The 23,804-nt window shown below is 57.0% G+C and overlaps 2 protein-coding genes across 3 annotated transcripts in view; one reads left to right on the forward strand and one right to left on the reverse strand.

Annotated features, from left to right (window-relative positions):
* Tmem184b (transmembrane protein 184B) overlaps positions 1-3,603 on the forward strand; it is a 45,780-nt gene extending 42,177 nt beyond the window's left edge. The window contains exons 9-10 of one of the 2 annotated variants that reach the window (XM_071609477.1): positions 490-510; positions 1,285-3,603. In XM_071609477.1, the coding sequence (XP_071465578.1) occupies positions 490-510; positions 1,285-1,526 (263 nt within the window). In that variant the 3' untranslated portion in view covers positions 1,527-3,603. The remainder of the gene's footprint in view (positions 1-489; positions 511-1,284) is intronic. The other variant, XM_027932269.2, reaches the window with a different exon arrangement.
* A 1,338-nt stretch (positions 3,604-4,941) lies between these two features.
* Positions 4,942-16,452, reverse strand: Maff (MAF bZIP transcription factor F). Its single transcript, XM_027928679.2, has 3 exons — positions 16,221-16,452; positions 7,175-7,241; positions 4,942-6,684 (listed from the first exon to the last, which is right to left on the reverse strand). The coding sequence occupies exons 2-3, from the start codon at positions 7,208-7,210 to the stop codon at positions 6,238-6,240; spliced, it is 483 nt and encodes a 160-aa protein (XP_027784480.2). The 5' UTR covers positions 7,211-7,241; positions 16,221-16,452; the 3' UTR covers positions 4,942-6,237.
* Positions 16,453-23,804: the final 7,352 nt, after the last annotated feature.

The raw sequence follows: 23,804 nt of genomic DNA on the forward strand, positions 1-23,804 counted from the left end.
GACACACCCACCCCAGCAAGCAGTAGCCTGACTGGCTGTACTGCCAGGCCAGGGACAGCTGCTGCTGGCCGAGCTTGCCTCCCTCTGGCCTAGGCCCAGGGCCCATGGGCAAAGGCTCCTGGCCCAGCCTCTGAGGTGCCCAGCCCCTGTCACCCTAGGGTGAAGGCCAGCTCTGCTGAGCCTTGAGGTGAGGAATGGCCACTCCATGCAGAGGTGGCTCTGGCCAAGCCTGAGAAAAGGTGGAACAGGGGACACCTCTAGCCGGGGTGCCCTTTGTGAGTGTGAGCACCATAGGAAGAGTCATCCCTGGGCAGATGTCCCCTCAGGCCTCGGGGTTGGGGGCAGTGGGAGCCGCTGAGGTGCCCGGGTGGGGGTGGGCCAAGGGCCTGGGGTGGGCGTAGTGCTCACTGAGCTCTCTTGTCTTCTCTGCCTCCGGCTTCTCTCCCTGCCCCTTTGCCTTGCATTTGCCCTGGGTTTGGCCGTGGGCAGTGCCAACATACGGCCCTTACGGTAGGTCCCACTCTTGTCTGCACGTCTGTCCTGCACGTCACTTCTGGTCACTGTCACCAGCATGCCTCTCTGTAGCTCCTCTGTGTGCCCTTCTCCTCCCTGCAGGCACCCCTAAGGTGGGAGAGCCCCAGCACCTGCCTGCGAGGCCCCTCCACCTGCATTTGTCTGATCTCCCATTGTTCTGGAACATGCCCTGTGTGGTTCTGGGGCACAGGGCCCCCTGCTGGGGCAGCAGGGCCTTCAGTGCTGTTTTCATGGCAGAGGACATGGGGGGTGGGGAGACTGGGGTCTGATTCCGAACCCAGAGTTGGGTTGTTCACTTGTGCCTGGTGGCCTGAGCCATTTCTCCCCTCTGAGCCTGAGGGAACGCATCATTAGAGGGGATTAGGAAGAAGCATGTCCTCTCTAGGGGGAAGCCAGCGGCCAGCCTGGTCCCCTCCCCACAGAGGAACCCTCCCGGGGCAGGGTGTGGGCCTGGCACTGCGGAGCCGGGGGCATTCCAGGCTCATGCCTGCAGCTCGCCAGTCTCTATTGGGGTCCCTTTCTCCCGCCCTGGCTTCCCCAAACGGTGTATCACTTTGCCTCTGGCCGGAGGCCAGCCCACAGGATGCCCTGGCTGCTCCCTCCCGCTGGGCAGCGGAGTTTGCTTCTTGCCTGTCCTTTCTCATGTCTTGGACCCGTTCTTGGTTCAAGAGGGAATGACTGGATGACAGCCTGGGTTGGGGGTCGGGGCAGGGGCCCACCCCTCACCCTACCTCCTGCCTCCTCCTTCAGGCCGCTGCGCCCCCATGAAGAGCATCTCCAGCAGCCTCAAGGAGACCATGAACCCACACGACATCGTGCAGGACGCCATCCACAACTTCTCTCCCGCCTACCAGCAGTACACGCAGCAGTCCACTCTGGAGCCTGGGCCCACCTGGCGCAGCGGCGCCCACAGCCTCTCGCGCTCCCACAGCCTCAGTGGAGCCCGCGACAACGAGAAGACTCTCCTGCTCAGCTCTGACGATGAGTTCTAGGTGTGGCGCTGCGGGGAGGGACCCGCACCTGGGCAAGGGCGGGCCATGTCCTCCTCCAGCCTCACCGCGGGGCCAGGAGGCCACACAGCTTCGGTGTTGCCCTTATTTATTGGACCAGAAACATATCGCTTTCAGAGGAACAGCCAGACACCCTCTGTCTGGGGACATCACAGGCTCTCCCGTGAGCCTTTAGGAATATTTATACATGGCTAATCCTGCCTGCCCGGGCCAGGGCAGAGGACACTGGGAGAGCTCCCATACCCCTGCTGCCCGTCCTGTGGTGGAGGCACCTCGGACCAGCCATGCCCAGGCCTAAGTGCTTGTGTGTGGGCCATGGCTGCAGCCTCCCGGGCCTTCCTGCAGGAGGAGCTCATGCTGAAGTCGTGCCCCCCACCCCACGCCATGCTCTTCCCTGCCTGCCTGCTCCTCCCTGCCTAGGGAAGGCTCTTCCCAGGTTCCTCCCGCCTGCTTCCCCCTGTGTCCACCCTGTCCAATGCTAGATTGCCTCAACCTGGGCAGGAGGAGGGAACGTGGACATTCTGTGGCTGTCCCTCCTGACCCAGGCCTGCCTGGCGTGCTGCAAGGATCAGAGCCAGACACCAGGGGACCTCTAGGAAGGGTGCTCTGGTGCCTCGGAGCCCTTCTGGTGAAGCAGGGGGCCTGTGGGCCCCAGGTGTCCTCGCCAAGGCCGCCTTCTGCCCACCTCCTCCTGGCCCTTTAAGGGCAGCCAGCAGCCTGCACTGCCCTCTCACTTGGTCCTTCTCTTGAAGGCGTTGGGGCAGAGCCAGCTGCCTGGCTGTTCACAAGTCGGGCTTCAGTCCTCCCCCCAGACGGAGTAGTCAGAGCCTTTGCTGAGCCTCTCCCCGGGGCTTCTCCCTCCCATTCAGGAGAAAGGTCTGTGTCCCACATTTCAGACCAGCTCCTGGGGGAGGACAGTGGGGATGGCCGTGCAGCAGGGAGCCAGGAGGTGGAGGGTGTCCCAGACTCCTCTCCAGGGCCCTCTGTCCACACAGGGCCTGGTGTTCTGCCTCATCTGGCCCCCAGCCCATCTCTTCTGTGCCTTAGTCACATATAAAAGCCCCCTCCTCAGCCTGCATCTGCCCCAGACACCCCCTGGGGACTCCTTACTAAGCTGCTGGCACTCAGGATCCTGCAGTGCTGGGCCATGTGCCCTTAACAGGCCTTAGGAGTGACCAGGGACCACCAGTTCCTGTCCTTGCCCTCCACATCCGTGTATCCAGGGCTGAAGTCCCCAGGCAGGCTGGGCTTTTTGCCAGCCTGTCTTAAGAAGAGCCTCGTGATGTAGTGCACGTTTGTGTAGCAGGGCGTTCTGTTGCTTGAAACCCAGGCAATACTTGGGTCTGGAGTGGAGTAGCCTTGATCCAGTGAGGGAGAAGGGTCCCCTGTCTGGTGGCACTTGCCAGAAGCTCTTTTGGTCACTCCTGGAATGAACAGGCTCCTGCCCCTGGATCTAGGGGAGGGTCCAGGTAGAATAGCTGATCCCAGCAACCTTCCTGACCTCCTTCCTTCCCGTGCGGCCCAGAGGCCTGCCCTGGGCTCCCGTCTGGGTGGGCGGCAGCTGGCAGGCACAGGCTGTCCCAGGAGCGGTGCTGGCTCCTTCCCGTGTCTGCCTCCATGAGTCGAGTCTGCCTCCCTGACACATTGCCCCTCCTTCCAGGCCAAAGCGTGTTGCTGATTCCTGCCCCCTCTGTCCTCGGCTGCTCTGGCACGCTTGTCCTCTAGCGTGGTAGGTAGAGCTGGGAGCCAAGTGGCAGGAACTAGCAGTCCCTGGGGACACAGGGATGGGGAAAGTGTTCCCAACTGCTGCATCCCCTCCTCCTTCCTAGGATGCATAACCTACCTTGTCTTTTTTTATTATTATTTTCCAGATAGAGTAGCCCTTTGTATATAAAAATACTTGAAAATTAATTGTATGATGTATGAGAAGACAGAGTCCCTAGTTTTGTATCTCGTCGTATGACTGCCATGAGTTTCCACCGAAAGCCGCTCTATTTTGGTCTCTGTGACATTTTAAATGCGTGACAGAAGTGAGCAAATAAAGTGAGGAAGAAATATATATATGAGATAATATAGATTGTACTGAAACCCCCTGCCTGCGGTGAGCTTCTGTCCCTGCCTCTTTCCTGCCCCCCTCCACCTGGGGGGGGGTGTCCACTTCGTCCTTCCTGAGTGTGATGTCTAGGTGATGGAGGGGAGTCACATTGCCAGGGACTAAAATCGGCATCCAGGTCCCCACTGGGCAAAGTGTCACCTCCTCCCCCAGCCAGCAGGTCACAAGGAGCTCAGCCTCCTTGTGACATAAGGGCTGGGCGCCATGGGGGAAACCAGTGTCACTGGCAGCCCCTCTGCAAGGACTTCCAGGGATCCTCCAGAATACCAAGCTCCCCTTTGCCTCTACCCTGGGACCCTGGGGCCAGGAAGCTGGGGTGGGGGTCCTAGGCAACAGGCACCTTCCCTCCACCCTCATTCCTTGCTGGGGCCCAGCCTCCAGCTGACAGGAGCTCTCAGGAATGCAGCGTGGGTGGGGGAAATTCCCAGTAACCTCGAGGTAACAGCCACTGGTCCCTCCCAAGGCTTCCTGCTGCCCATGCCCCAGGCCTGTGCTCAGCATTTCACACATCTAGGACCCGCCAGAGCCCCGGCCTGAGGGGAAGAGAGCTCCACAGACCCAGTTAAGCCCTGTGGTCTGGCCCTTTCCCACACTCAAATTCTGCAGCTTCCCCAGCCCCACCATCTCCCTACCCAGCCACACACAGGGTCCTCACCCGGGCCCTGTGTGACCGTGAACACCTGCAGCTCCTCACCTTCAACCTCTCCGGCCCCAGTGCTTTCCTGCCTATCTTCTGATAGCACCTCCACTTTGTAGGTGGATAAGCCGAGGCTGCAAGAAACCCAGTTAAGCACCACAAGTTCCACAGCAAGGAAAAGAGACCCTGGAGCCAAACTCTGATTCTGCTGACCCCACAACCACTGTCCACCCGCCTTAAGGGGCCCTCTGAGGCCTGGCAGATTGGGATGACAGGAATATGGGCCTGGAATAAGGCCCAGGAGTAAGACTTAGTCCTGTAGGCTGGGACTCAAGAAGCCACTTCTCCCCATGCCTCCTTGTGCTTTCCAGAACTGGGGAAAAAATTCTGACTTGATCATAGAAAATCAGACCTTGGTATAAAAGAGCTGGAAAGATGACTCTAAAATCCAGGAATTGAACTACCCTAAGGAGGCTCCTAGGCTCTAGATGGAAGGTACAAATTTTTGGCACTGCCCTCCTCTATTCCTGTCCCCATATCAGCCAGCAACACCTAGCGATGGGGGCTTACCCTCCCACCCTCCAAAGGGTCCTGAGCACCCCATCTCAGGCCGCTTATTCAGTACACACACAAAACAGGCCAGGATGTACACTTCTCAATGGAAAAAGAGATCTTGACTTTATTCAGAAAGTCTACAAAATACAGAAGGCAGACAATGCTCACTGTAAGTCAGAAAATAAATAAATTCTGGGGCCGGGCAATTTTAAAAAACATATTTTTGTGATTGCCACCTGGCTTTCCCTAAATATAAGATAAAATGTGATTTATTTGTAGGTATAAAATATAAAGTCCAGCTCAGGGCCACATGCCACTCTTCCCAGGGAGCAAGAGCTGGGCTCTGGCTGGGGAGAATAACTTAGATTCGTGCAATAAATAAAAAGTGGGGAGGGGCGGTTGTATACAGTGTTGGGGGGCTGGGCTTTCCAGGAGGACTGCAAACAGTGGCAGTGGCCAGCCCCCACCCCACAGAGGATACAAAGGTTGAAGGGGTTCCTTACATCCAAGGACCCCAACTCCAGGCTTTGGGACTGTGGATCTGTCTCCTGGTCTCCGCATCTGTCATAGTGGTCACCTCCATTCCCCTTTCTCTTGGACTAGCCAGCTCCAGGGCACCCTGGCTGCAAGGAGAGCCTTGCATGGATCCAGGCCGGCTCCCTCCCTCTCTTCCACCTGTCACCTTCTCTCTCCCTCTGCTTCTCTCTCCCTCCCTTACAGAGAACTGCTTCCCAGGCCAGGGAGGTCCTCCTGCCACCTTTTTCAGTCCCTGTTCACTGTCCCCTCAAAAATCATGGCTGGAATCTTGGGGCAGCAGTAAGAAGGCCCAGCTTTTGGTTCTAGCTCAGACACTAAGTGATATGTCGCCTTGGCTATGTCCTGTCCACTGTACGGCTGCCCCATCTCAGCATTTCGAATGACCCTCCTAGCTTTAGGAAGCCCGGCACGCCCTGGACCCAAAGCAGAGGTGGGAGGTCTCTTCAGTGCAGCTTCCCTGCCTGGCAAGTCACTCACAGGGCCAAACCTAGTCCCGAATCCTGGGAGGTTGGACATTGGCATGATTCGAGCAGTTTCGAACAATGAGCATGCCTTCCTCACCCGATTTCACTCCAGTCCTAAGAAGGCGGAATTTCAGCAAGGAAGACCCTGGACCCGGATGCCCCCGCAACCTAGCAAAGTTGCCCCTCGCCAGGGCCATTAGGTCCCAGTTTGGGGAACTGCAAGAGGAAGACAGAGCCTGGGAAGGAAATGTGTGTTCACCACAGGGACAGGTGACCGCAGAAAAACAGGACCTGGGGACAGAAGGCGCTCAGGCACTTTGGGAGAGGAGCGCGTCGGAGGGGCGTGGCTTTGGGTGGGCGTGGCGGGAAGGGGAGGCGCGGCGCGCACTAGGAGCAGGCGGCCGGGCCGGGGGCGGGGTCCGGGCCGGGGGCGGGGCCCGGCGCCGACTTGACGATGGTGATGACGCTGGCGGGCGCCACGAGCGCGGCGGGCCCGCGGGCGGCGGCCACCGAGCGCGCGAAGCCCTGCAGCGCCTCGCACTTGCCGCGCAGCGCGTCGAGCTCCAGGCGCATGGCGGCGTTCTCGCGCGCCAGCTTGTCCACCTCGCGCTCCAGCTCCGACTTCTGCTTCTGCAGCTCCTCCTTCTGGCACACGCGCTTCACGCGGCAGCTGGCGGCGTAGCCGCGGTTCTTGAGCGTGCGGCGCCGCTGCTTGAGCCGCGTCACCTCCTCGGCCGAGAGCCCGCGCAGGTTCCGGTTGAGCTCGCGCACCGACAGCCCCATCAGCGCCTCGTCCGACAGGTGCGGCGTGTTCTCGCTCAGCTCGCGCTTGACCTGCGGGCGGGGGAAACTGAGGCCGCAGCCGCTCCCGCCCCTGGGTCGCGAGTCCCGGGCCTGGCGCGCAACCCGCGCTGGGGACGGTCCTCTCCCTCCCCCACTCCCCCCCAGCCCCGTGTTCCTCCGTCGCCGCCTTGGCCACAGAGGCGGTGGCTGGACTTGATCCAGGCCCTTGAAGGGAACAGGAATCCGGAAGGAGAAACCAGGCCAAACCAGGATAGAACTCGAAAGGAGGCCACCCCAGGGCTCTGCAGAAATCTAACCAAGCGTCAAGTCCTGGACTCAGCCAGAACCCAGCCCGGAAAGCACCTCTGAATGGGGAAGCAGGCCCAGAGTGGGAAGTGACTTGGCCCCATGCCACCATAAATGCCTGATGCCGGCTGAGCCACCCACCCTTAGGGAGGCCAGGAAGGGAAGGGGAAGTTAGGATGTGGAGGCTCTGTGTGGGCAGAGAGGGAGCAGAGGACAACAGGAGCAGACACTTCACCTTCAGGGCTTTGCTGGATAAGGGATCCACAGACATGGTTGCAGAAGGTGCCCTCTGAGCTGCAGACCTAGGAGACAGAGGAGGTCAAAATCACTTTGGGGTCCTCCCACACACACACTTAGAGTAAAATCCAAACTCACTACCTGAGAACTGAAGCCTAACACCTTCCTCTGACCCCGAGGGTGCAGCCTTCTTAATTAAATAGATCATTCTAGCCTCAGGGCCTTTGCACTTACTGTTTTCTTTGCTGTTTTCTCCACTGTTCTCTCCCCATAGTGACTCCTGGTCATCCAGGTCTTTGCCCAATGCTGTCTCCTCTGAGAGATCTTCCCTGACCATCCAGACTCAATCCCCACATTGTGTCATATCATTAACTCCATTTATCAAGCCTCATAACAATCATCTTTTGTGAAGTTCTATTTGGTTCCAATTCTGGCTTATGCCTTGTCTCTCCCTCCCACACCTCTTCCACCAAAATTTCAGGCCATAAGAATAGGGCCATCACCTGCCTTACCACTTCATCCTTCTGCCCACTTCCAAGACTGACATGCAGGGGGCTCTCAATAAATAGGCACCGCCCACAGGCCATTCTTCCGAGAAGCTAAGACATGCCTATTTGATGTTTCTAAAAAGTTTCATGGAAGTATAACCTACAGAGAGACTGTGCAACAACTTGGGTGGGGCTGGGGGTGCAGCTCCATGGTGGAGTGCTTGCCTGGCATGCTCAAGGCCTGACTCCCCCCCCCCACTACCACCCAGTAAACCCAAACCAAAAAACGCATGCACAAAACGTGTACAGTGACTTCCCAAAGTACAGCCAGCACCGCAACAAGATATGACATCCCAGTCCCCTCCCCAGGTCACCCTCATTCAGGCCTGTATTTTAGGGAAAGCTTCCCCAGCTGCCTGGGGGCAGCTGGGCACTAACTCAGCTTGTCCCTGGGCAGATGGGGTAGCAGCCCTGGGCTGGTGAGGAACCTTCAGCCCCCAGTCCTTCCCTGTGGGCCTGAATGTTCTAACAACGACCTGTCAAGCAGCTACTGTTTGCCAGCCATATGGTTGGCCCTTGGGGAATGGAGGTGAATACAGCACTCATGGAGGGCTAGGCGTGGTGGTGCACGCCTATAATCCCAGCAAGGAGACCTCCTCTGGAGGCCGAGGGAAGAGGATCACCAGTTCAAGACCAGCCTCAGCAAGTAGTGAGACCCTCCCTGCCTCAAAAAAAAAAAAAAAAAAAAATATTAAAAGGTCTGGGGATGTAGCTCACTGGTAAAACACTCCTGGGCTCAATCCCGAGTTCAAGAAACAAAACCAAAAACATTTCATGGAGGGGACATTCAAGAGGTCAGTGGTCATCACTTTAGGCTGGAGAAGGGACCCACCTCCCAAAGGGGACCATGCCCCTTTCAGAAGGGATCCTCTGTCCCCTGTGGATCTGATCTTCTCTCTGCTTTAGTGTGCGCCTCAGTTTACTCACGGGACAATTCCCCTGGGGAGGGGACAGTGGTAAGGAGCAAAGAAAAAGGCAGGTGTCGGGGCTGGGGATGTGGCTCAAGAGGTAGCGCGCTCGTCTGGCATGCGTGCGTCCCAGGTTCGATCCTCACCACCACATACAAACAAAGATGTTGTGTCCACTGAAAACTAAAAAAATAAAATATTAAAAATAAATAAATAAAATAAAAATGGAAATGACTGCCATTTAAAAAAAAAAAAAAAAAAAAAAAAAAAAGAAAAAGGCAGGTGTTTTGTGATCTGAGGTGTGGCACCCTAGGCACTGTCATTAGCGATACCCAGGAGGCGAAAGCCGGTCTGAGCTGTCTGTGGGTCAGACCTCATGGGTCAGCCCAGCCTCTGACACATCCTGGCAAGGTCCAGGGGTCTCCTGGGGACACATCAGAGAAATGGAAAGTGCACGGACCTGGTACCAGACATACCTGAGCCTTTTGGAAGGGTCCCCTTGCCAACCATGGGGTTCTGGCGGGTATGTGACCCCCTCTATGCTCGCTTTCCCCTTGGTGACAGAGTAGTTGGGTGTTAATCAGATCACCTCATGCCAGTCTTGGGACCCTTCCAGGGCTCCCATCTCACTGGAAGTAAAGCCAGGTCATCACAGTGGCCACAAGGAACTGCCCAATGTGCCCCGCGCAATCGCCTCTGACCAGCCACTGGCTTCCCCGTCTCTGTTCCGCCTGGACCCCTCCTCGCGGCTCCTCCAGCCCCCATGTGCTGCTCCAGGGCCCCTGCATGGCGCCTGCTCTGCCTGCATGGGTATCCACTAGCTACCGCAGAGCTTGTGCCACCCCTCAGGTCTCTTCAAATCTCAGCGTAGAACCAACCCCGGCGCTGGCAGAGACCCACACAAGCTCTCTCCCCTTCTCCCGCCCCTGCCTGTGTTTACAGCACTTTTCAATTTATAATTATTAGTTACAAACATTTTACATATTTGTTCAGCATCTGCCTCCCCGAGAGTGCCTGCTCCCGGAGGGACAGAGCTTGCACCCGTGGACTCCCCAGGGCTTAGAAGAGCGCTTGGCCAGAGCGCATGCTTAGGGTGCTAGTGGCTGAGTTCTCAGGGTGACTCAGGCTGAGGTGGGGACAGTCCAGGGCTTTTTGGGAACCCCCAGCCCCTGCAGGCCCACACAGTCAGGGGTCTGGCACCTCAGAGGGAAGCAGCAGACAGAAAAGGGAAGTTGGCATTTCAAGAGATTCCTCGGAGAGAAGAGCCACTGCGCCCCTGGGGCTGGGAGGGTCTTAAGAGCCACCAGGCTTCTGGGGTGTGCTGAGAGACCCAAGGCCTGAGTTTTAGGAGAACTTCCCCAACTGCCTGGGGCTGCTGGGCACTAACTCCACTTGTCCCTGGGCAGATGGACTGGTGAGGGGCGGCCATCGGCCCCCAGTGCCTTCCCTGCGGGCCTAAAAGTGTTCTTCTAACAACCAAGAGAAGGCCCTAGGCAGCTGGGAACTTCCTCACAGATCCTGGTGGGGGCGCAGGGGGTAAGGCCCACTTCGTAGGGTGGACCCCTGAGCTGCAGCCCACATTGCTAAACGCAGGCTCAGCCTGGGCTCTGGCCGGGTTCCCTTCCTGGCCCTCCAGCCACTATGGGGCTCGGGCCCTGGTTGCCCCTTCAGCTGTCCTTGGGGACCTCTACGCCCTGCCCACCCCTCCTGTCTGGACAAATATGGAACGTGCCAGCCTCCTGACTCAGCGGATGCTACCTGTAGATGTCCACACACCACTCATATCCCACCGGCCACACAGCCTCTTGAAAGGGCGCTGCCCCTGCCACACACCCGGGGAGTCCAGCATGCCTTGCCGTTGGCCTCAGCCCCCCCTCCCCACGGCAACTGGAGAATCTTTCCACCAGGTGAATGTAAGCCACCCCCATGGCTCCCTCCGATCCTGAGTATGCAGTCCAGGCCACCCGCGCAGCACCCCAGGACCTGCGTGTCAGCCCTGGCCCTTTCCCACCACAGGGCTCCGTTCTGCATTCCAGACAGGAGGAATTTCTTTCACTTCCTCCCACCCCCATGTTCATGCCTCTGGGCTGTCCCCTACCTTGTGACACTTTCCGCTGTTCCCTCCTCCCCACTTCTCCCACCAGACTCCTGCTCATCCATCCGCCCTGGGCACAGACCTCTCCTCCAGGAAGCCCTTCCGAGCCCTCGGCCCTCCCCACCACAGCCGCCGTCCCAGGGTCAAAACGGTGGGTTTCCTTTCCATCGATGAGCTGAGTCAGCCCTGGGGGTTTAAGGCCACCCAGCGCAGGGCCCTGCAGGGCAGGAGCCAGCACTGGGAGGGGCTGGGTAGTCTCTGATGCAGTCGCCCAGCTGGTCAGTGTCCAAACCCAGTTCCGAGCCCAAGCCTAGTGCAGAGGAAGCCCCCGGCCCGGTCTCCAGCTCTTTCTGTTTCCCTCTGCCTCCTTGTGGAGAGGTTACAGATGCCAGGAGAACAGGAGGGGAGCAGTAGGGACCCCATCTATGTGCAGCTGGGCCCGCAGAGGGCGAGGGAAACAGAGAAAGTGGCGTGGTCAGAGGCGAGCCCGGTTTCAGTCCCATCCCCGTGTTCTCCGGGCTGTGTGACCTCGGGTGAGCTGCTCAGCTTCTCTGGGTCTCCACTTTCCCATCTGTAGGAACAGAACAACACCTGCCTCATGGGGTTTTGGTGGAAGCAAGTGGTATAACTGCAGAGGTCAGTGACCATCCAGGAGGAGCGGGGTTCAGGCCTGCAGCCAGCACTGGGGTCCCGCTCTGATTCAGTGCCCTTCCTGCTGGCCAGAGTCACACAGGGACCTGCAGGAAAGGCTTACAGGCCATTTGCCCCCACCCCAACCCCATTTTGCCCAACAGGAGGTAGAGACCCAGAGAGGAGCATCATTTGCCTGAAGTCACACAGCAGGTGAGTGGCTGCCTCCCTGCAAAGAGAGAGGAATTCCAAAGGCTGTAGAAGCCCAGGACTGAATCCTGATCCCTTCCCTCCACTCCATCCCTGGCCTTCCTGACAACTCTGTGAAGTTGCCTCTGACAACTCTGGAGTAGCCCACCCTGAGGAGGCCACCGGGGCCGCCTGCCTCCTCACAGTGTGGCCCTGGCAGAGCCCTTTCCCTGTGTCCTGTTTACGCCCACAGAGGAAGTGGACTTGACAGTCTCCAGGCCCCCTCAGCTCTGGAACGCCAAGATTTGGGTTAGGCACTCAAGTATCCAGGGCCCCTCTCCACGGGCGGATTGGGGAGCTGGTGTGTTGAGTGATGTCTGGGCCACACGGAGACCCAATGGGAGAGGGAAAGCCTTTTCTGGCGCAGGTAACTAAGCCTGCTGGGTGCTGGGTGCTGGTGCTGAGTACTGGGTGCTGTGCCTAGCACAGAACCTGGGTTGCATAGCCTGGCCCCTCACTCGGGTCACTTTTCCTCTGGGAGCTGGTCTCCCCATTTGTAAAGCACGGGAGGATCGTAACTGCATCCACGTAGGGAACACAGGCAGCTTAGACAAGATCGCGGCTGCGCACGGTTGGCTCATCCGCATCACCTCCCCTTCTCTCTGCTCCCAGCTCCAGGGACACCACGGCCCAATCACAGCACTTCCCCAGGGAGGTGAGACTCAGCCCCCACCCTCTCTCAACACTGAGCGCGGACACAGCCTCGGAATCCTTCCCAGCACAGCCCCCAGAGGAAGCCCAGGCTGAACGGCGGCCGTCCCCTCTTCTGGAGGCCACCGAAGCCGGCTGCGCTCTGAAGACTCTCAGCGGTTCCTCCCGCCTGTCCCCCACCCCCTCCTGCCTTGCCTCAGCCCCCTGACGGCATCCTTGCTGAGAGCTGGGGCACCCTGTTTGCCCAGGGACGTCCTGGCCCGGCAGTTAGGCAGCTGCCGAGGCAAAGTCACAAGAACCGGGAGCTTTCCTACGGCCCTGGGCTTTCAACTCCAAGGCCCAGGCCGGGACTTCTAGGACGTGTCCTCCACCTCCGTCAGGCTGGCTGACCTGGCCCGGCCCTGCCAGCTGCTGCTCTTCTCCCTCAGAGACAGCAGAGCGGACCTCAGGTCTGGCTTCCCAACACTCTTGGGCGCTCCACGCGGTGAGCTGACTCGCGGTCGTGGGCTGCCCAGGCGGTGGCCGTGAACCCTCCCACACACCCGGCCTGGCCCCCGGGGCCACTCCAGAGACACCCTATAGACAGGCCCACCCACTGGCACAGGCTCCGCCCTGGCTGCTGACCCCTCTGGCTTGCTCTGTGAGGACAGAGGGAAAAAATGTGTTTTCCTGGTTCTTGGCAGCGGCGCTGTGGAGCCTCCTCCCTGCTGGAAGGGGGAACAGGCAGGACAGGGCAGCGGTGGAGAACAGGCAGGACAGGGCAGCGGCGGAGAACAGGCAGGACAGGGCAGCGGCGGACTGGGGAGACGCCCCAGCTGCGCAGCCCACTCACTCGCTGTGCGGCGTCAGGTGTGTCACCCCATCTCTCTGGGCCTCAGGTCCCCAACATGCCTAACTTCCCCAAGCTTAGGGAACCTCCTACAAGAACCATCTCTGAGGTTAGAGATTCTAGCCCAGAATGCAGCTCCCAGACCCTCAGCAGAAAGGGGGCCTTGCAGGAGGGGAAGGGAATCAGTGAGGGCATCCTGGGGGCAGAGGCACCAGACACAATGCCATCTCAGCCTTGGTCATCCTGCTCCGCCTGCACAGCCTGGCTACGTCCTCTTTCAGCTGGACCAGGACCACAGCCTTGGCCTTGAGTCTTGCCTCCCGTCATCTCCAGCCCCAAGAGAGCTCAGAGGGGTCATCATGGACCCCAGACTACAAACCTGGCCACGACTGGCATGTTTAAAGACTGGCACTACCAGCCTCTCCTCCAGCCCACGGGGGTCCCTGGGGCCTCAACACGTCTCCTCCACTCCCTCCCAGGATCAGGCTAACAAGGAAGGAACAGCAAGCAGCAGACCTCCCTAATTACTGTCTCCCAAAAGGGACAAGGGGACTGTGTGTGTAGAACAAAATGACTTGAACTCTACAGGATCTGCTCACTTGGGGAGGCTGCCCACAGCCTAGCTGGGCACAGTGGCGCACACCTGTAATCCCAGCAGCTTGGGAGGCTGAGGCAGGAGGATCGCGAGTTCAAAGCCAGCCTCAGCAAAAGCAAGGTGTTAAGAGACTTGGTGAGAGCCTGTCTCTAAATAAAATACAAAATAGGGTTGGAGATGTGGCTCAGTGGTCCAGTGCCCCTGAGTTCAATCCCCAGTATAAAAAAAAAAAAAAGAGTCCCACAGCCTATGCCCTGATTTTCTGCTTCCCTGGGGTCTCAGGCCTTTTTCTCCATGTGTCATGGAATTCTTCAAGGACATGAACCAGGTGCTCGATTATTCAATCAGTAAACATCCAAGAAGCACCTGTTGTGTGAAAGGCTCTGTGTTGGGCTCTGGGCCAGAGGAATCAAGCCCCTGCCCTCAAGGGCTTCACAGACAGTTACGGCTCCACCAGGCTCTGCTGAGTAGTCACCTCCCCTGGGAAACCTGCCTGGATTGCTGGCTAAATCAGAACCCTGTTAGATACTTTCAAGCCAGAGTGATGTCCGTCCACCCCATACTGCCCACAGCCCATCTCAGCTGTGGCTTTGCGTACAGTTTTGTGGCTCTTCCTTCAATGCTGTTTCCTGGGCTTGGCTGTAAACTCCAGGGATGGGGGGGGGGTGTCTCTGGATCTGGTTTGTCGTCTCCCAGCACTTGGCCCACCATAAGGCCCAGGGGCAATGCAGGACTAAAAGCATCAGTGAGGAACCCAGGTTGGGTCCTGGGCCCTAGTGGGTTCCCAGGATGACTGGAGGGGAGAATGAACCTTTCACTACTCACTTTCCATCTATGACTGAGCAAACCAGCCACTTCCCTCATCCCCTGGCCCTGACCCCTGGAGATGGGCCTGCCTGGTTCCTGTGCCCCTACTCACACCTCACATGCTCCTGGACACCCCCATGGCCCGGGGCTTGGCTCTGTTCTCTCTCCTACAGTTGCCCAGGAAAATAGGCTGTGTGTGGAAACTACTCCAGATGGCCCGTTCCCCTGCTCTGCCACTGGGGAATTGCTTAGTTCCTACTGCAGGTAGGGACACAAGGGGAGAGGGGGACACAGTCGCCAGATGTGGTAGCAGAGCTCACCAGGGCTCAAAGATTCAAAATTAGATCACCCCAGCAAACAGCAAACTCAATTGCCCCCCCCCCCCGTAATGCCATAGACCCGGGGGGTGGGGGGCGCAGGAAGGCACATTAGGTAAGAGGGCGCCTTAGCCCCAGCCCATCCTGAGGCTGCAGAACAAAACGGGTAGGTGCTTTGGGCCGGGATGGTGGGTGGGTGGGGCTAGATCGGCTCCACCCCTCCCACCAACCCTTCAAGAGGAAAAACACCTATGCCTACTGCCTGCTGATCCTACAGGCCAGAGGGGCGTTGGGGGCGAGTGGAGGGACACTCCAGGTCTACCAACTGGCCCAGGTCCTTAAGTAGCCTCTGGGATCTGACAGTTCATGCAGGAGCCCAGTCCAACTAGTCCCACCTTGAATTGAAACTACGTGGAGAGTGGACTAGCTCCGCCCTATCCTCCACGACCCAGCAGGTACAGCCACCAGATCCCAATGAGCCAGATCCTTCCCTATCCCCATCTCTGCTGTGGGTTTTTTGGCCCTTCTTGTTCTTCCTGAGACTGAGGGGATGGGCAGTCCAGAGGTGTACAAAGTCCCAAGGGTCCGCCCTCCCCAGGGAGCCCGAAAACCTGGGATCAAGGACCTGGGCTCCAACCCACTCTGTTGCAGGTCGCTCTCGCCTCGCCCCCTGCTCAACTGGGCGGGGGGTTGATACCTCCGCCCCACCCTGTGGCTGCAGGCGCCGGCTCTGGGCGGAGGACAAACACTGGAGTCACATGGCTGCGGCCCTGGGAAACTCCGCGGAGGGCAGGGGCTGGGCCGTCCGGGCTGATGGCAACGGGGCGGCCCGGCGAGAATTCCCAGACCCTGTGACCGGGCCGCTTCCTTCGCTCGTGACCCTATTCGGTTTACTCCAGTGGTCACCGTGGGACGTCACCGTGGGACGCACCAGCTCCGGGGAGGGCACGCGCGGACACGCGCACACACCCCGAGTAGACCGCGCACGCACTCGCCGGGCAGGAGCCCAGGACGCCTGCCAGGGGACACACGCACGCCCGCCGCCGTCGGACGTAAACAAACCGCGCACACACCGCCCGCGGGCGCCGGGCCAGGGACTGTTCCCTGCGAGTCACGTACGTGCACACCGCCCCCGCCCCCGCCGCCCGCCGGCCTGCGCGGCCCCTTCCTCCCGCTCCGCCGCCCGGGCCGGCGCCGGGGAAGGGGCCCGTCTCCACCGCACCCCGCCCAGCTGGCTTCGGCCGCGTCTAGGTGTCCCCAGACTTCGGTCTCCTTTTCCCCCGCGCCGACCCGGCGAGGGATACCCAGGGCCACCGACGGAGCGGGCCCCGGCGCCCGCGCCCGGCACCACCCCGGGGCGCAGGAGCCCTGCCGCCCCAGGGTCCTGCGCGCCGTCCCCGACCCGCGTCTCTCACCCGCCTCTCGGCCCGCTAGGCCTGGCGCCCTCCGCACGCCCGCGTCTCGCTGCTGTCCCCGCGGCTGTCCCGGCCCGCGCCCGGGTCCGTCTCCCCTCCGGCCAGAACCGCGGGGCGCTCCGAGCCGAGCTCCGGGGAGCGCTGAGCCGAGTTTTGTTGTGGAGCGGGCGGCGCAGGGGGCCGGGGCGCGCGGAGTTGTAAAGCGAGCTTCCCGGAATTACTCACTCACAGGATTCCTTTCATTCATAAAAACCCAGTCATGCGGTGACGTCACCGCCAAGCCGCCCCCGGGCCCGGAGAGGCAGCCGAGAGCCTTAGCCCCGCCCCGCCAGCCCCGCCCCTGGGGCCGCCGCGGTCTTGGCGCTGCCTGGGTTCTTGGCCCTTGTTCCCAGGACCCAGGGATACGTTCATGTGACACCTCCGGAGAGACTCGTAGGTGGAAGTGTCGTTTGCTTCATTTTACAGTGGACGGTCCCGGCCTCTTTCTTTTGAACTACACCCTCTGCCTGGATGATATCATCCAGTCCCGTGGTTGCAAAGGTAACTTGTGTGCCTGACTCCCAGGTTTGTGTTTCCAGAGTTCCAATACCTTCTTTGAGTCCCAAACTCGCAGCCAGGTGCCCATTCATTCCACGCTTCCACGTGGGTGTCAGATAGGGACTGCAAACATGACTCGACCCAAATTCAACTCCTGATGGTCAGCCCTGCCTCCGGCTTCCCCGGTCACACGCGTCTCAATGCTCAAGTCTTGTCCATCCCTCTTTTTCTAAATCCTAAGTCCAACTAGCTCTACCTCCAACAGTCCGCATAGAAACCTTCAAGCCATCGCCGTATCCCTACTTTCCTTCTTCTGGGAGTGGAACTCAGGGCCTTGTGCATGTGAAGCAAGCATTGTGCTACTGAGCAATGTCCCCAGCCCTTTCTTTAATCCTTAAGGGCTTTCATGTACCAATCAATGTCACAGGGCTGGATGACACCTGGAGTCCCAGCTATTTGGGAGGCTAAGGCAGGAGGTTTATAGAGCCCTGCCCATCTGGCCTCTACCCAACCTGTCCACACCATATGGCCCGTTCCCCCAAAGCACCAAGCTCATTCTTGCCACAGGCTCTCTTCATGGGCTGTGTCCTCGTCTGTTTACTTGCCTGGCTTTTTCTCATCTTGCAGGTCAGCTTAGATGTCACTGTTTTAGAGAGGACTTCCCGTCCTTGGTTAAAGGAATGTTCACCTCTGAAGTTTATTCTAGTGTTAGTTTAGTATCTCTCTAGGGTGTTAGTCTATATGTTTGCTAACTCTTAGTCTGTCTTCTCCAACCAGAATGGAAAGAAGGCAGGACCCTGAGATCTTGTCACTACAGCATGTGCAGTTCCTGGGAGAGGAGGGCCACACTAAATGCATGTTGAAGGAATAAATGGGTGGAAACTTTGACACTGGGCACTTTGGTCAACCTGGTGAGACGTTCTAAAGTCACTCGGCCAGGAAGTACGAGAACTGGAATTTGCATCCGGGTCTGACTGACTTCTGGTCCAGATATTCTGGAGGTACACCTAATGGGCAAGGAGGGCAGCGTCCGTGAGTAGTGGGTGCAGTGGCTGGGAGTCCCCCTCATGCCGAGATTTCGGAGGCAACAGGGAGAAGGCTTGCAGTCCATTCATTCCCCTTTGCCTCTGCTGGGATTTCTCACTGCCGGGAGGCTGTCACTCCAGCAGCCTGGGCTCTGGGATGCTTATTCTACCGCACAGGGTGTAGGACCTCAAGGCTCTTTCCCTTGACAAGTGTAACTAGACTTCAAGGTCCTTGTTAGGCTTTCCTGCCTCCCAGCCTTGGTCTCCCTGGCACTGTGACATCTGTCCCTTACCTCCCAGAGGTTTCCCATGCAGTTGACCCACTCGCTTCCTAAGTGACCAGATGTTGAGCCAGCTTTCTCTAGGACTCAAAATAACATCCCACACCAATTGCTCACTGCCCTCTGCTTGCACAGCTAAGAGAGCCACTCGGGTTGCCTCTCGGGGCACAAAAGTCCTCAGTTCTAGAAACATCACAATTGTGACTTGTCTATCTTTTCCACCCTCCATTTTCTCTGGAGCTTCTCAAGAACTGGGGCCACCTCTGATGCACAGAGGTGCTCAACTAGTGAGTGATCCGCGGACCTGCACAGCACCCGTGGTCCCCGTGCTACCTAGAGCCCTTGCTACCTAGAGTCCTGGCCTGGAGGAGCAGGACAGTCAGGGCTTCATTATGGACCCTGAAGGGACTGCTTCCCACGGATGTGGTTCATTTTCTGGTCAAGGGGTATCATGTAACATTGTAGTTAAAAGTTTCTTCCTGGGCTGGGGATGTGGCTCAAGCGGTAGTGTGCTTGCCTGGCATGTGTGCGGCCCGGGTTTGATCCTCAGCACCACATACAAACAAAGATGTTGTGTCTGACGAAAACTAAAAAATAAATATTAAAAATTCTCTCTCTCTCTCTCTCTAAAAAAAAATAATAATAATAATTAATTAATTAACTGCTGTCATGGGAAAATCTGAAAATTTAAAAAACAAAAAACAAAATAAGTAGTGGAAATAGTGACTTATAACCTATTGAATAAGATGAGAATCTGTGAGTCCATACTGACGTAAATATGTAAACAGACCAAGGGGAAAAGGGAACCTTCTCAAACAGAAGGTATGATGGCATTGGAAAATGACCATCCGAGCTGGGTGCGGTGGTGCACGCCTGTAATCCCAGTGGCCCTGGAGGCCGAGACAGCAGGTTCACGAGCTCAAAGCTAACCTTAGCAAAAGTGAGGTGCTAAGAAACTCAGCGAGGGGCTGGGGATACGGCTCAAGCGGTAGTGCGCTCGCCTGGCATGCATGCGGCCCGGGTTTGATCCTCAGCACCACATACAAAGATGTTGTGTCCGCCGAGAACTAAAAAAATAAATATTAAAAATATAAAAAAAAAAGGGCTGGGGATGTGGCTCAAGCGGTAGCGCGCTCGCCTGGCATGCGTGCGGCCCGGGTTCGATACTCAGCACCACATACCAACAAAGATGTTGTGTCCGCCGAGAACTAAAAATAAATAAAAATAAATAAATATTTAAAAAATATATATAAAAAAAAAGAAACTCAGCGAGACCCTGTCTCTAATAAAATACAAAATAGGGCTGGGGATGAGGCTCAATGGCCGAATGTCCCTGAGTTCCATCCCTGGGCCTTCCACCTGCAAAAAAAAAAAAAAAAAAAAAAAGACCATCCAGACGCCGCCATTACTACCGTGGTAGTAATGGATTGTAGCAGGTGTCATCAGTGCGTATGAAAATTCAATGAGAAGCAAGATATTTACATAGTTTCAAGATATTTCCCCACAAGACAATCATAACTATGGATGGAAAATAATAACTCTAACATTGAAGAAATTAGGCAGATCCAAACCTTCACTAAGAGACTCCCAAGTTAATATTGTCAGTTAAGTTAATGAGAACCGATTCCAGGCACAGGCTGGAATCCCAGTGACTCAGGAGGCTGAGGCAGAGGATGGCAAGTTCAAGGCCAGTCTCAATAATCAGCAAGACCCTGTCTCAAAATAAATAAAGAAACTTAAAAAGGGCTGCAGACGTAGCTCAGTGGTGGAGCATCCCTGAGTTCCATCCCAGCACAAAAAACATTTCTTTTTCACCAGTAATGGGACGAAGGGGTCTGTGGTTTACAGTTAGGTGATGGCATTTTATGGATGTCAATTTCCTTGTTTTGATGATTGATCTATGGCAATGTAGAAGGAAAAAGTAAGAAAAAATGATGGCAGTGTCAGAGAATGTTCTTGATTTCAGGAAGTTATGCACCGGAATACTTAGGGGCAAAGAGGCCTCATTCTGCATTTTACTCTGAAATGGTTCAGGAAAAAAAAATTGGAGATAATATATGGATGGAATTGTGTCTCCCCAAATTTATCTGTTAAAGTTCTACCCCCGCCCCGCCCCTGTGCTTCAGCATGTGACTATACTTGGATGTTAGGGTTTTTGGGGGGGAGTGGGGCAGGTACCGGGGATTGAACTCAAACACCCTGCCACTGAGCCACATCCCCAGCCTGTTTTTATATTTTATTTAGAGACAGGGTCTTAGTCTAGAGACAGTTGCTTTGAGGCTGGCTTTGAACTGGTAATCCTCCGGCCTCAGCCTCCTGAGCTGCTGGGATTACAGGCATGCGCCACCACGCCTGGCGGATGTCGGGTTTTTAAGGAGGTGAAAGGGCAGTCCTAATCCCATCAAGCTGGTCTCCTTATTAGAAGACACAGTCTGGACACCCAGATGTCTAGGCTGCCCACGCAGGGAGAGGCCTCATGAGGACACAGCCAGAAGGTGGTCAGCGGTAAACCAGGGAGAGAGAAGAAACCAGCCACTCTTATACCTTGAGGCTCAGAGCTTCAGGGAAATGAGCTGCTGCTGCTGAGCCCCCCACCGTAGATACCAGGGGTTATTATAAGGGCACTTTGAGGCGTCTGGGCCAAGAGCATCTAAAAATGCTCTATTATACTTTAAATTTTCTTTAAATCTGAAATTATGTCATAATGAAAAAACTTGTAAGCAGGGACCCAAGTTAGTGTGTAGGATGGAAACCCAGCCCTATCCCGCCCCAGCTGCCCTCCCTGTCCTCTGTGACCTGGCTTCCTAATAAAGCCTACTTCCGGGCTCTGAAACAATGTAATTCGTTCACACTTAAGTTGTGAAATATGATATATCAAGAACTATGTAATGTTTTGAACAGCCAACAATAAAGAAAGAAATGAGGGAAAAAAAAAAAAAAAAAGAGCCTTTGGCAGCAGGTGCTGAGTGTGTAATAAAAAATCAATTATATGGGGTTTGACAGAGAGTGCCCCTAGAGTTCCTAGGACACTCCCTCTGAGAAACCTGCTTCTCCCAGGGGTGAGTGACTTTAGTGACACCAAGTCACCCTGCAGAGAGACCTCACCGGCCACCCACAGGGAGGGGACTTGTTGCCAGTTTCTAGAGAAGAACCCGCCCTCCGCCTGTTGGGCCCCACAGAACTGTAACTAGTCCGGCTGGTTCCCCTGTTCACCTGCCAGGGTGGGGGGGTCCAAACCACAGAACAGTGCCCGGCCGAGTCCCAGCAGAACTGTGGCCCGCGGTGGAGGGCATGGCCCCTGTCTGATGCTCAGTGACAGAAGAGGGCTGCGACCCAAGCCCAGCCTTGCACTTCAGACTGGACACATGGCTGACTCCATGGGAAGTGGGAGGCGTTCCTCTCCCCAGGCTCAGTTTCCCCATCGGCAGACTGCGAGGTGAGTGGACAGCCTGAAGCCACGCTGGACTTGCTTCAGACAGAGGTCACCCTGCAGCATGTCCCAGGATGGAAAGCAGCCAGAAGTTGGGCTGCCGTGGAGGAGCCAGGGCTGGCTTCCCGCGCCCTGGTCAAGGGACTAGTGATGTAACTCAGAGGTGGGGCACTTGGCTACTTGCACAGGTCCTGGGCTTGAGCCTCAGCACCCGGTGGTTGATATATGGCCTCTCATTATGGATGTGCTGCTCTCTGGTACCGAGATTGACTCCCCATGGGCTTCTGTCCTTGGGACTCTCAGTGGGGCAGACATCCAGCCCTGGGTCAGGTCCCACATTTCCATGGGTCCCTTTGCTGGATTTAAGCGATGCCAAAGGAACCCCCTTCTGCACTGTTGGCACCTTGTCTTGACACTTCCACCCACCACAGACTCACACCAGTTTCTTATTACTGGTAATTAATAATAATTAATCTAATAATGATGATTAGAATGTTAATGAGGCACTTCCTCTGGGCCCGGCTCTGTGCTCAGTGCTCATGACCTGTTAGTATTTTGTATTTTTTCACCCACTGTTTTCTCTCACTGCCAAGAAACTGGGTGGGGGGGGGGGAAATAGTCTGACACTGACATTTCAGAGTCTCAGCTTTCCCTACTCATGAAGCCTTCCCTGGTGAGGGGACTGGTACGCACTAATGATCACCAGCTCAGAGCTGAGGAAATGGGCAGATCCATGAGTCACCAGCTGCCCTGGGACCCAGGCCCGGTCCCCAGTGTGTTGCTCTGTGCCCTGACTGCCCCTAACACTGTCCCGCATTGGAGCAGTCAGGTGTGGTCATCACCATGCTGTGACAAGAAAATGGAGACCGTGAGAGGTAAGGAAATCAGCCCAACATCAGTCCCCGGTCCCTGCCAGAGGAGGTCTTGAACTCAGGTGGCTCAGCTACAAGGGCTGACTGGTGTCCCCTGCTGCCCCTGCCAGGGATGGGCTTTTCTGGGAGAGGCACCCCCAAGCCACAGAGGGCACGGAGCCCTGTGGGCACCAAGTTTCTTCCCATTCACACACACCTAGGAGAAATTAGGCACAGTAGGAGGTTAATGACAATAGCTGATAATAAATAGAAGAATGATCACAATGAAAGAGCTAGGTGATTGCCTCTCGAGGGAGGGCAGGCCCCCGGGGTATCAGCCCTAGTTCCCCCTCTGACTTCTACTCCCCCATTGCTCCCCCCGCCCCCAAGCCCTTTTGCCCTCTGACAGCCTCAGCCTCCGGGCTGTGTGTCCCGCATCTGAAACACTGGGAACCAGGAGGGTGTCGGGTTCCTGGTTTAGAACCTTTGCTGTGCCTCGTGAGGTGCCTGCGGGGGGGCCCAAGTCTAAACTCGGTCCACCCGTGCTCCTCACGCCTGCTCACTGTCCGTCCGCAGGCGACGTGGGGTACTGCTGGAAGCGTCTCACTGGACTCCGACTGTCACGTGAGGTCAGGTGTGGAATTTTCCACAGGTGGCTTCACGTCAGCGCTCAGAAAGCTTCAGATCCTGGAGCTGAGGTGCCCCGAGTGGCCTGGAAGAGAGCCATGCCTACTAGGCGTCCAGGCCCTGCCAGGGCTTGTCCAATTGTAACCCGAGAGCCGCCATTCCGCCCCGCCTGCTGCGCCCTGCTGCTCAGGGCCCGGGAGAGAGCCTGCAAGGTGGTCCTCTCCGGGCCCACCAGGCCGGCAGAGTGGCCAGGGGTCCTTCCTTCCGGTCCCTGCTCACCTCAGCACCCTTCCTTGTCCTACCACCTGTGGCTTCAGCAGGAAGCAGGCCAGGCCGCTAGACAGCTTCTGCCGGGGTTCCCAGCCTTCTCCCAGTCCCCCAGAAGCTTGCCCCAAACCCACCTTTGCCCTTCCTGGGCCCTCCCACGGGCATCTGTCCCTCACCCCTGGATTGTTCTCAAGTGGCTGTCATGTCTAACAGTCACCCCTGAGCCCCACCTCTCCCTCGTCCCTCACCCCAGCCCCACCCTGTTCCTTCTCCCCTGTCGTGGCCCCTGCCTCTGGACCCCTCCCAGCTGGGTGCTGCTCTACCGCAGGCCTCTAGCTGAGGTCCCAGGACCTCTCTGTCACTAAACCCAGGGTCTGAGCTAGTCCTCATCTCTCTCGTCTTTTGACAGCAGGCAGGCCAGGTGCAATTTAACCTCTTTTTTTAGTTTTTAATTTTTTCCTCTTTTTTTTTTTTTTTTTGTGTGTGTGTGTGTGTGTGTGTTAGAGATTGAACCCAGGGCCTCACACATGCTAGGCTAGTGTTTTACTGCTGAGCCTCATCCCCAG

This window comes from Marmota flaviventris, chromosome 3 (assembly GCF_047511675.1).
Source record: "Marmota flaviventris isolate mMarFla1 chromosome 3, mMarFla1.hap1, whole genome shotgun sequence".
NCBI classification, from domain to species: Eukaryota; Metazoa; Chordata; class Mammalia; order Rodentia; family Sciuridae; genus Marmota; species Marmota flaviventris.

What these genes read in the sequence shown, in the direction of transcription:
- Maff (XM_027928679.2), bottom strand. Translation starts at nt 7,210, where the DNA reads ATGTCTGTGGATCCCTTATCCAGCAAAGCCCTGAAG. An exon ending in TATCCAGCAAAGCCCTGAAG is followed by an intron (nt 6,685 to 7,174) that starts GTGAAGTGTCTG and finishes CCCCGCCCGCAG; the next exon opens with GTCAAGCGCGAGCTGAGCGA.